We start from the raw sequence: 12,088 nt of genomic DNA, 5'->3' as shown, positions 1-12,088 counted from the left end.
AAGCACTGTGCCACCATACCACACTAACACTCAGATAGATAGATAGATAGATAGATAGATAGTTAGTTAGTTAGTTATCGTAGATAGATACAGAAGCAAAGAAAGAGATAAAATTTGTCGATGTATGTGGAGCAAGGTGTGTGTGTGTGCGTGTGTCCGGATGATGAACTCAGACATTCCAGAGAGGAGTGGAGGGCCGTCCTGCCACACATCAGTCATGTGACCTGCCACTGTCTGGGGGTCAAAGCTGCTGTCGCCGGCGGCAACAACACCAAGGCCAGACTGGAGGCCAACCTGAGGGCGAGACGCTCGCCTGCACCTTGAGCTTGTCTCACACACGTACACACACACGCGCACACACACACATACACCCACACGTTTCCTGGGACAGGGTAATGACCTATTTCCTGTCCACATCCTGGAATCCTTCCCAGAGATCCCTGCTCCTGACAGAGAGCTTTTAAATATGGCTGACACGCTCTGTGGGAGTTGGAGCGGTTGCTGTGTGTGTGTCCAACTGAGGGGCGTAGCCTTGCTTGGAATGTTCCCCATCAGAATCTGAGTGATTCATAACCAAGACAAGCACCAACAGACTGAACCAAGCCATGTGTGTGTGTGTGTGTGTGTGTCTACAGGGACTTCATTAGGCTGTTATCTGTTATTACCTGCTTACCTGTATGTCTTTAATCTCTATAACACCATCACTCATTTCCTCAGCACACACACACCTCCCTCTCCTTCTCCACACACACACACACACACACACACACACACTAAACCACATGCACACCTCTCTTTCTCAGGCCTCTACCTGAGTCCTGTCCGGCCTCTACCTCTACCCCTCTGCCCACCATTAGGGTAGAAACACCATTGATCTCAATAGAGAGTAGAAGCCCCATCCATCTCAGTACAGACAATAAAAACACCAGCTCAGTAACTACTGCTGCTCTGGCACTTCGGCTAAGTCACTTGTTTAGAAAGGAGATGCACTTGTGAGTTCTGTCGAGTAGTAGTACACCAACTACCTTCGTTAAATGCAGTTATTGTAAGTCGCTTTGGATAAAAGCGTGTGCTAAATGACTAATGTAATGTACAGTATGTAGTGTGTACACAGTAGAAACACAGTTGATCTCAATAGAAACATTGGCCATCTCAGTAGAAACACCACTCCGAGTCTGATGTGTGGAGCTTTATTTGTTCAGGCACTTAACAAACAACAACAATAGCATACTGTGGAAAAACGAACAAACAATAACTGGTTTGAATATTGTACACCAGAGAGGAAACAGGAGAAGCTTCAGGACTTCCATGTTGTGGCATCAACAGACAGGCGGGATGGGAGGAGACTGGTGAGGAATAGTAGTAGTAGTAGTAGTAGTAGTGTGTGTGTGTGTGTGTGTGTACGTGTTGTGCATGCATGCGTGTATAGTGTATACTGTATGTATGTATCTAGGTGTGTGTGTGGTTTTCAGGAGAGTGAGGCTCCCTTGGTGAAGCCTCTGGAAGTGGACCCAGCCTGACTGCCCCCAAAGTAGGTCTCCTCTACGCGGCGGCAGAAGGCCAGCAGGTTGCTGTAGGCCTTGATCTTCTCCCCCAGCTCGTCGCTGGTCAGACGGGTGGTCAGGATGGTGAAGAGGTGGCCGAACACCAGAGCATCCAGTTCAGTTGGCCTGGGGGGACAGAACATTATCTACTTTTCATATTTCAGTATAATTTGACCAGTTCTATCATGCAATACAGATGTATGAGTATTGCTGTGGTATTACTGTAGTATTCCTACTACTAAACTATTACTGTAGTATTCATATAGTACTACTTGTAGTGTGAACTTACTGCTTGTTGAAGAAGTAGGGCTGAGTTCCCAACCGCTGGGATAGAGCCTGACAGCACTGACTCACATCTTCATACACCTGAGGAGGAGGAGGAGGAGAGGAGACAAAAGGAGAGGAGAGAAGAGGAGGAAGAGGAGGAGGGGCATGGAGAAGGGGGTGAAGGAGAGGAGAATATAATGTGACGCTGAAGTCATGTTGTAAAGATAAAAGTTTGCTCTACAGTCTTGTACTGCTCTCTGGGTGGTTCTACTACAGTGGGGGATAGGTGGTTCTACTATATTCGACTGGTGGTTCTATTATATACTAGTGGGGGATAGGTGGTTCTACTACGTTCTACTGGTTCTACCTGCTCCAGGCTTTTCCCTGCCCAGTCAATGGCATTCATCTTCCGTCGGACCTCCCACTGCTTCTGATAGGCCAGGATGTGGTTGAGAGGCCAGGAGTACGGACTGCTGTACCTGGGCCGCGAGATCTACGCACGCACGCACGCACACACACACGCACACACACACACACACACGTAATGTAAATGTAAACTCAGAAATGCATAGTTTATCGTCTTCTAGCATCCCCTCCCTGCTGCCTAGAGAAGATGGATGCTGGGGGCTCACCTCGGTTGCCGTGGTCTCATCACACCACTGGATATACAACTGCAGAGAGAGAGAGATGGAGAGAGGGGGAGGTGTAGAGATAGGGAAAGGTGGAGAGAGAGGAAGGTGGAGAGAGAGGGAAAGGTGGAGAGAGAGGGAGGTGGAGAGAGGAAGGTGGAGAGTAATAATAAGAGTAATAACAATAATAATAAAACTTTATTTGTATAGCACCTTTCATACAAGTGTATTACAGATATAAATGTATGGATGTCACATAATTTCCTCCAACTAAACCAGGACAAAACAGAAGTACTGATCATTGGAGAAAAAGCTGAAAGAGAGAAACTAGCTGCACACTTAAAAACTCTGGAAATTGACACCAATTGCCAGGCTAAAAACCTAGGTGTCATACTTGACTCAGATCTTAATTTCGAAAACCACATCAAGAATATTACAAAGACATCCTTTTACCACCTAAGGAACATTGCCAAGGTGCAACCCTTTCTCTCTCAGGCTGACACCGAAAGATTCATGCTTTCATCACAAGCAGGCTGGACTACTGCAATGCTCTACTATCAGGCCTACCAAAGAACGCAATCTCTAAGCTACAAATAATACAGAATGCTGCAGCACGAGTCCTCACTAAGACTAGACGAAGGGCACACATCACACCAGCGTTAAAATCACTACACTGGTTACCAGTCAACTCTAGAATAGACTTTAAAATACTATTACTAGTCTATAAATCTCTCCACAGTCACTCACCAGAATATATTTCAGACATGCTTGTTAAGTACATGCCAAACCGACCACTTAGGTCCTCAGGCACTGAACTTTTAACAGTTCCAAAAGCCAGGACCAAGAAACATGGAGAGGCAGCTTTTAGTTTCTATGCCCCCAACCTCTGGAACACCCTACCGGAGTGCCTAAGAAGGGCCGAAACAACGGAGGTCTTCAAGCGAGACCTCAAGACGTACCTTTTCGACCTAGCCTACTAGCTAGGACCTTACTAGCTAGGACCTTGAGACACAGAAAGGCAGCCTCAAACCTACCTGTGAATCCTCTGTATACATTGGTATTTATCCTGCTATGCAATGTATGTATATCAAGTAGTGTACAGAAGCTGGTTATCCTGAAACAGGCTTGTTCTGACTGTTGTGTTGCTTCAATGACTCAGTGTGCTACTAACCGTTTTCTGTCTCCCCTAGTGTCTCTCTCTCTCCCTCCTATCCTCTAACCAGGTCCAGTGTCAGCTGCGGAGCTGTGGATATCGTAGTATTTAGTACACACACACACACGTACACACATCAGTCCACATCCGGCTTAGGCCTGGACCTGATGCTCTTAGCCTTTCTTGCTCCGAAAATTTTATTTAATGTTATTTATTGTTCTTTAAATGTTCTTAGCCATTAGACAAATATATTCCAGGAGCTTGCCCCAGGTTGCCTGTTTCAATATCTGTGTGGTCTGTATGGCTCTATGTGCTACTAACCCTGCTCTGCCTTCCCTCTGCCTTCCCTCTCCCTAGTGCCTCTCTCTCTCCCTCCTATCTTCTAACCAGGTCCAGTGGATGCCCCACTGTCACCAGCAGACCTCCCGAAGTCCGATAGATACCCCTGTGTCTGCTGTGGATGATGTAGCATGTCCGTAGAATATTCTCTCTCCTATGATGCTTTTAGCCTCTCTCACTCTGAAATGTAATTTAATGCAATGTGTTGCTTTATAAATGTTCTTAGCCGGTAGACAAACATACTCCTGGAGCTTGCTCGATCGCCTTGTTGAGAGGGGTCAGGGAAGAATTTTTACAGCTCACTTATCTGGCCCCCGGGTGATTACTGTTTTTTTTCTTCCCTCTGGAATATGTAGAGTGGGTCGTATGCCCACCTCCCTTGTTCTCTGTAAAGCGCATTGTGTTGCCTCTGGGTATGAAATGCGCTATACAAATAAAGCTTTGATTGATTGATTGATACAAATAAATGCAGCTCAAAGTACTTTACAACAGAGAATGTGCACATAGTGCTTTACATAAAAATAGACATAAAATGAGCAAAAAGCAGGAAAATAAGATAAAACACAGTAAGAGATACAGATATGAAATCAAATAAAATAGTGTACAAATTACAATTTCATAAAAATAATGTACTGGAGATATACATTTAAAAAAGAAACAGTAGCCCACGAGTGCAAAAGGAGCTAATTAAAAGCTAAAGTGAAGAGATACGTTTTTAGCTTTCTTTTAAAATTATTTAGTGAGCTGGCTTGCCTGATATCTATAGGTATTGTGTTTGATAGCTTTGGGACATAATTGACAGAGACTCCCGATCTTCTCAACTGTTGCTGTGAACTTCTAGTAAACCAGCAGTGGATGATCGCAGTGTTCTTGAAGGCACATAGTTGACAAGGCAGTTAGCAATGTAGCTTGGTCCTCGCCCATTAAAGGAGTAGTAAAGGAAAAATGCATGTTTAGCCCTGTTTTAAGGTTACTTATGATCATATACAATGGTTCAGATCAAAACGTTGACAAAACTAGCACTTTTGAGAAAGTCTGATAATTGCTCTACCACTGTTTTGGTCATACAATGGATGCGGGTGAGCACCTTGAAAAATCTTTCAAAAACATGTTAAACTCTCGATTTCAAAGACAAGAAGCTCACCGAGGGGGTAATTTGTGTCCATTGGTGTTCTGACATCAAATTCGCCACAAAGTATGAATCCTGTAGGGTTTTATTTATAATTTTATGAAATCCATTGACTTGTATTGAAGCGACCATTGTAGATGTGTAGATCAATCCGCAGAGGGGATTCAGGAAGCGGAACTACTTACGGTAGCTATTGTTATTGTTTATGTTGCTAGGCTACCTAGGTTGCGGAAGTTTACACACGTATGTGCTGCGACTAAATAGTTCTATGCTAAATATTTAAAAAAGCCTTTCCAGATGAACTAGAATCTTACTTTATGGCAAATTATGTGTCAAAACGCCAACTAACACCTCGGTGAGTTTCTTGTCTTTGAAATTGAGAGTTTTACATGTTTTTTGAATGATTTTTCACGGTGCCCACCCACATCCATTGTATGACCAAAACGGTGGTAGAGCAAAACTAAGCTAAACATGCATTTTCCCTTTACTACTCCTTTAAGAGATTTGTATGTAAGGAGGAGGACCTTAAAATCAACTCTAAATGTTACTGGAAGCCAATGCAGAGCAGCTAAGACTGGATAATGTGCTCTCTCCTCTTGGTTTTTGTGAATCGTCGGGCTGCAGAGTTTTGAATGAGCTGAAGTCTCAGTGTTTTGGGGGGAGGCCAGTGAAGAGTGCATTACAGTAATTGAGTTCGCTTGAAATAAAAGCTTGAATTCATTTTTCTGCATCCGTTTGATTACTAAACTTTAGTTACTTTTGTTTCTACGGTGGAACATTTAGGTTTTTATCACCTCTTTAATATGGGACAGCTTAGATCTTAGAATCTAGGATAACACCAAGACTTAAAATCTCATGTTCAATCCAGGATGTCAGTTTCCCCAGATTTTTAAACAGCATTTCTCTTTTTGTTTTAGGGCCGATCAGTAGGATTTCAGTTTTGTTCTCATTTAGCTTTAAGAAGTTATTGCTCATTCATTTAATTATTGCTAGAAGACAGGTAGTAATGGAGTTTATAGCTGCAGCATCATTTGCTTCAGCAGAAATGTAGTTGTGTGTCATCCGCATAACTATGAAAACATACATTATGATATCCCAGAGTGGCAGCATGTATAGTGAGAATAGTAATGGACCAAGGCAGCTCCCTTGTGCAACCCCAAAGCAGGTGTCATGTTTCTCAGACACATGATCTCCAAGTCTGACGTAGAACTTTCTCCCTTTGATGTATGTTGTGAACCAGTTTAACAGTCAGAGAGACCAACCAGCCTTTCAAGGCAATTGATTAGGTATTTGTTAAGATTAGGTTGGTATCAAAAAACCCAGTGATGGTCAAAAATAGATAATTCGAGCACTGATACATTATCAATGTTAGCCCTGTTGTTATTACTAGGTAAAGAGTGTTTAACATGCTGATGAGTGGCTTCATTTACATGTTGGGTAAGTTCAAAGTTGTTCAGTAGATTCAAAAGCTCCATAGTCATCCTTCTTATTAATAATGAATGTTCGGGTTTCCATTCAAGATTAATCCATCATATCTAGTGATGCCAATTGAAATCAACTCTGAGAATTCCTGTAGAAATACTGATGAATATCTTGGTGGCCGATAATAATGTAATGATGAACACTGATAATTCTGCTTTGAGATCAATAGCAAGACATTCAAACGATGTAAATTCACCCAGGTCAATGTCATTACAAACAAACTGAGTAGAGAAAACAGCTGCAACCCATCCTCCTTTCTTGTTTTGCCTAACTGACTGATAAAAATTATAATTTGGAGGACAAGCCTCTATCAGTGTTGCTACACCAGTAGAGTTGTTCAGCCAGGTCTCGACTAAAAACATGCAATGCAAATTATTTTCCGTTATCAGATCATTAACCAAAAGAGCTAATTTCATCTGTAGAGTTTCTGTGACAGGACAGGAGACTGGCTGTGGCTGAACACATTTAAGATTACTGAGACAGGCAACAGATGGTCTGTGTTTTCTATGATATGTTTGACCATGCCACCGGCTGCTTAAGATCGTCAGTATGTTTAAAGGGGTGGCATGGGGTCTGTCCCATTTCTGGTTGACAAGTGAACAATGGTGAATGCACTCAGTGGCAGAAGAGACAAAACTGTGTGTGTGTGTGTGTGTACCTCAGCAGTGAGTAGCATGTTGTTGACAAGCTCCATGTAAGCCTTCATCTCAGCCCTCTGGACATCATCCAGACCATCACTGAGACAGTGACCCTGGAGGAGGGTAGAAGAGGTGAAATGGCCAATGCAGGTGGACATTGGGAACATGAGAACAGAGTGTGTGTGTGTGTGTGTGTGTTACCTTAGCCTTGGTGAACTGGACTATAGGCCCCAGCTCTGATACCACCTGGTTTCCCACGTGGACGAATGGGACTTTACCTGGAGGAGGAGGGGTGTGTGTGTGGGGGGGGGGGGGGGGGGGGGGGGGGGTCAGTAGTCTGGTAGATACTCTGTTCTCAGTCAAGACGCAAACACACATACACACCCACAGTGCACACACATACACAAAACTGACCGGAAGGGGACATGTACTCAGCGTTGGGCCGGCAGATCACCTGGACGGGTAGGGCACACATCCTCAGGTAGGCCTAGGACACACACGCATGCACGCACACACACACACGGTCAATTGAAATGAACACACAACCCTTTACTACACATGCTTGACACGCATCATGATTCAATAGTTCACTCCTACTAACCAGTGTTGTGTTTTAGGCTGTTCTACGTCACTTCATAACCTGAGGCTGTAGTCTTACCTGCACAGCCAAGGAGGAGGCACAGTCAGACAGCAGGATCTGGTCCTCTGGAGAGCCACACAAACACACACACACACAGGGAAACAAACAGAAAGAGGCAGAAAGACAGACATTATCCACGTTAGAGCTCAGGCGTCTCCCAGGTAAACAGCTCCCCTGTCGTCTGCACACACACTAATAACACACTGTAACAAACTGTGGCAGGTAATTACACCTGTAACAAGCTGTGGCAGGTAATAACAGCCATAACAAGCTGTGGCAGGTAATAACACCCGTAACAAGCTGTGCCAGGTAATAACACCCGTAACAAGCTGTGCCAGGTAATAACACCCGTAACAAGCTGTGGCAGGTAATAACACCCGTAACAAGCTGTGCCAGGTAATAACACCCGTAACAAGCTGTGCCAGGTAATAACACCCCTAACAAGCTGTGCCAGGTAATAACACCCGTAACAAGCTGTGCCAGGTAATAACACCCCTAACAAGCTGTGCCAGGTAATAACACCCGTAACAAGCTGTGCCAGGTAATAACACCCGTAACAAGCTGTGCCAACACCTGTAACAAGCTGTGGCAGGTAATAGTAACAAGCTGTGGCAGGTGGCTCTTCTGGCTACCCAGGGGCTTCAGCCAATCAATGGCTGGCAGTGGGGCTTCAGCCAATCAATCAATCAATCACTTTGCTAATTAATCAACCAATCGTTGCTCAATCACGGGCTGGAGAGGCTCACCTCGTAGTGGCTGGTAGAGCGTGGCGTTGTCCGGCCAGGGGTCGGCAGCTGCAGCGGCACAAACAGACAGACGAGTGAGAAGAACAGACAACCTTAAAATCACTACACTAGCTAGCTAACACAGGCAGCTTTAGCACACAGGACAACAGCTAGAGCTCTCTAGCTAGAGAGCAGTAGAAGAGTGCAGACGTTACTATCTCGGATCTGGCATCTCGGATGAGTGAGATATGGATAAAATGGATTGTGGACAACAGGCCACAGTTATAGTTAGATAAGCCCTGCCTGGGATAAATATCTGACACTCGTTGTAATGTGAATTCACTAGCTTAGCTTATAGCTGTCAGAGGGCACACACCCATGACTGTAGCGGTAGCTAGCTAGTGCTGGCAAGGAGTGCTAACGTGCTAACGTTAGCAAGCTATGTGATGCTGCTGTTGCTGATGTCGCTCAGGAAGACAGCTCATTAAGGCTCAAAACGGAATATTACCTGCTATCTGTGAGGCGAAGGCCTCCGCTGCGAGTGACATGGTGGTCAAAAGTCAATCAAAACAGCAGTTTGTAGAATTTTGTTCCGCATGCAAGGTTAAGGGCACGTAATAGCGTCCTCGGTCTGACGTCGCACGCACTTGTACGTCACTACAACGCTCTCCCTGCTTCATATGCTGACCACGTTCGTTCCGGATTCATACTCAACACGAATCCGTCTTTTATTTTTATTTTTTCGCTCAGCCAAACTGCAGTGAGGTTTCATGTCGCCCATCGCTATCCACGGTAACATGGGTGCTGCCCAGGGAGGGCGGGAGACAGAACACCATTTTGGTGCCGCTGTGGCTCGTGGTGTTAACAGTAGGCTAGAATCAGTAGCACACACATGGTTTGTGTTTCTGTATTGAACGGACTTGGGTTGAGACGCTATTTTCGCCCAGTCTCTCAGATCCTCTTCATGTTGGTTCGCATGTTCCATCATCATTATCTAGGCCTACTAACGCGCACGCGTGTGTGCGCGCGTGTGTGTGTGAGAGATATGTGCGCGTTTCTACTTACTAATCCACACAACGTGTTATCAAAGAGTTTATTCTATAGGTTTTAAAAGCCCAACAACATAATATTTAACAAAATAATAGATTTAACTACATTTGAAATGTTATTAAATAAAAACATATTTCCTCCAAAACCAAGAAATGCATTATGTTGTGGCCTTCATGTTACCAATATGTCTCAACAGCCTTAAGTGCCTTAAAGTGTTTAATGCACAATATTCTACGATATGTTAACATAAGATTTGATGATACATACAATAAATAAATAAATTAATGCATGCAGCAAGGTATAAAAACGAGCTTCGGCCTATAACAAATAGCTTGATCACTATCCAAACAATATTTAACATTAACATTATTTGATGTGATGTTGTTGACTTAACCCAACAGTAAACCTCAAAGGAAAGTGTATTTGTCACTTACCAATACCTTTTGATTGATAGCTCTCATAATTCAGATCAATACCCAGTACCCACTCAGGACTAATACCTAACCCTCTGCTACCCCTGTCTAACCCCAGGCAACAATGTAACCCACACCTATGTAACAGAATGCAGTGTAATATGTATTTTTGTCTTGTTTGTGTCATGGACTAGCAAAACAATAGCTCATATCATAGAGCCAATCACTACTGTTGGGTGAAAACCTCATAACTAAATATTTTTTATCAATTGAAAGCTGGGACTACCCTTTACAATCTCTGAACACCTCCCAGCCCTGGGACCAATTAAATGTATTCTAAACAGCTCGATTTATGTTCAAAAACATAGAAATTGGAATGTTCTTTTCAACATTCGGAGAACATTCCATTTTAGAGATACAAGGTTTTCACCTGGCAGCAGCACAGTGTTCTCTCTGTGGAGCTGTAGTACCCTGTACTCCTGTATGACTCGCCAGGCTACAAGTGTGTCAGCCTGGGTGCCTCTAACGTCCGTCCCTGAGCTATGTGGCGTGAGGCGAGATCGGGGAAGGTGCGGTCAGAGGGGCAGGGCCCGGGGTGGGGCCCGTCTGAGCTGTGGTAGTCCAGAGTGGATGCTGGGAGGTGCTGGGGAGGCGGAGCCATGGTGAACCCAGGACCTGGGGCGGAGTCAGAGTAGCTCCCTCCCAGATACCCACCGTGGCCCTGTGGGTTAGGGTTAGCATAGCCACTGCTACCATGGAAGCTGTGATGGTCGTACTCAGCCCCAGGGTAGCATCTGGGTTGCGGTAGGCTTCCGTCCAGGGGGGCGGGATAGGAGGCCGCCAGCCCGTACATGCCCTGCGCCCGGGGGAAAGGTGGGGGCGAGGGCGGGTCGTAGCTGTGGAAATGGGTTGCGAAACCAGTGTGGTGGAGGAGAGGAGGGCTGCTGTCTGGGGACAGACCCAGCGGAGAGGGCAGCGACCCCACTCCCTTCTGGTCCTTCTTGTACTTCATCCTACGGTTCTGGAACCAGATCTTGATCTGGCGCTCTGAGAGGTTGAGGACGTTGGCCAGCTCCACACGCCGTGGTCGGCACAGATAGCGGTTGAAGTGGAACTCCTTCTCCAGCTCGACCAGCTGGCCACTGGTGTAGGCGGTTCTGATCCGCTTGGAGGCAGAGCCAGGGGGACTCCTCTCCTCGCAGCCCTCATCTGAGAAGACGTGGAGGTTAAACAACTGGGTATATCACGTATGGCCTGAAGATTTAGACTCTAGACATGGAACATGACAAACGATGGCTGCAGTTTACACACAGGAACCAATTCTCATTCAACTCTCCTCAATTCTTTTTAAGAAAGAGGGAGGGAGTGAGAGATGGATGGATGGAAGGGACCTACCTTCCTTGCTGGTGTTACTCCTCTGCTTGGCGTTCTGGCGGGAGTCCTTCATCCAGGGAAACACCAGCTTGGCTCTGGGGGGCGGAGCTGCGCCAGGGTGTGGAGCTGAGCCGGGGGTTCTGCTGGAGGGAGGCCTCTGGTCGCAGGGGGGAGCGGGGGTGCTGGAGGAGGGTTTGCCAGCAGAGAGGGGGGGCAGTAGCTGCTGCTGACTAACAGCCTGGCCCTGGGCATCTGCGTGTGTACATTTGCCCTGTCTCTCCGCACTGGTCCGATGAAGGGGGGGCAGTGTAGGTGTGTGTGGGGGACAGAGGGAGGCTCTGTGGTAGTTCTGGCCGGTACGTGGGGAGGGGAAGGCTGCGTGCGCGTAAGTGTGCCCCCCAGACTTGGGGTAGGGGACCTCCTCAGACACACAGCTCTCATAGTAAGTGGCCTTCTGCATAGCGGGCATCTAGTCTGACTCCAGCTGTCAGCCAATGGGAGAGGGTAGATATGGTCTGGTGACTGGAGAATGCCACTCCCTTTCTCTCTCAAGGACCTGCTAAGAGAGTAATGACGGCTATTCAGTTATGGCTTCTAATAACAAAGACTCTAAACATTTTTAAAATAGAGTTACGAGACACCGAAGGCACAGATCATATTGGATAGAGATAGGACCATCAATTATAGCCTATAACATGAAATCTT

The 12,088-nt window shown here is 45.8% G+C and overlaps 2 protein-coding genes across 2 annotated transcripts; both read right to left on the bottom strand.

Moving 5' to 3' along the window:
• Window positions 1-1,188: 1,188 nt before the first annotated feature.
• mtx2 (metaxin 2) lies at window positions 1,189-9,169 on the bottom strand. The gene is made up of 10 exons (XM_084446762.1): window positions 9,055-9,169; window positions 8,568-8,615; window positions 7,840-7,886; window positions 7,596-7,668; window positions 7,383-7,459; window positions 7,202-7,294; window positions 2,444-2,482; window positions 2,179-2,304; window positions 1,834-1,910; window positions 1,189-1,670 (listed from the first exon to the last, which is right to left on the bottom strand). The coding sequence occupies exons 1-10, from the start codon at window positions 9,092-9,094 to the stop codon at window positions 1,469-1,471; spliced, it is 822 nt and encodes a 273-aa protein (XP_084302888.1). The 5' UTR covers window positions 9,095-9,169; the 3' UTR covers window positions 1,189-1,468.
• A 1,336-nt stretch (window positions 9,170-10,505) lies between these two features.
• LOC311315768 (homeobox protein Hox-D3a-like) lies at window positions 10,506-11,843 on the bottom strand (the record flags this gene model as incomplete). The annotated part of the gene is made up of 2 exons (XM_084446468.1): window positions 10,506-11,218; window positions 11,405-11,843. The coding sequence occupies 2 exons, from the start codon at window positions 11,841-11,843 to the stop codon at window positions 10,506-10,508; spliced, it is 1,152 nt and encodes a 383-aa protein (XP_084302594.1).
• Between the last annotated feature and the right edge of the window lie 245 nt (window positions 11,844-12,088).

Source organism: Borostomias antarcticus (genome assembly GCF_949987555.1).
Source record: "Borostomias antarcticus genome assembly, chromosome: 12".
Taxonomy (NCBI): Eukaryota; Metazoa; Chordata; class Actinopteri; order Stomiiformes; family Stomiidae; genus Borostomias; species Borostomias antarcticus.
The sequence above is the reverse complement of the archived record's forward strand: the minus strand, read 5'-3'. Positions and strand labels throughout refer to the sequence as shown.

Excerpts from the sequence above, each read along its gene's own strand:
- mtx2 (XM_084446762.1), bottom strand. The coding sequence starts at position 9,094 with ATGTCACTCGCAGCGGAGGCCTTCGCCTCACAGATAGCAG. Across the intron at positions 2,483-7,201 it reads ACATGCTACTCACTGCTGAG|TTGTATATCCAGTGGTGTGA; the intron begins GTACACACACAC and ends CTCTCTCTGCAG. Across the intron at positions 1,911-2,178 it reads CAGGGAAAAGCCTGGAGCAG|GTGTATGAAGATGTGAGTCA; the intron begins GTAGAACCAGTA and ends CCTCCTCCTCAG.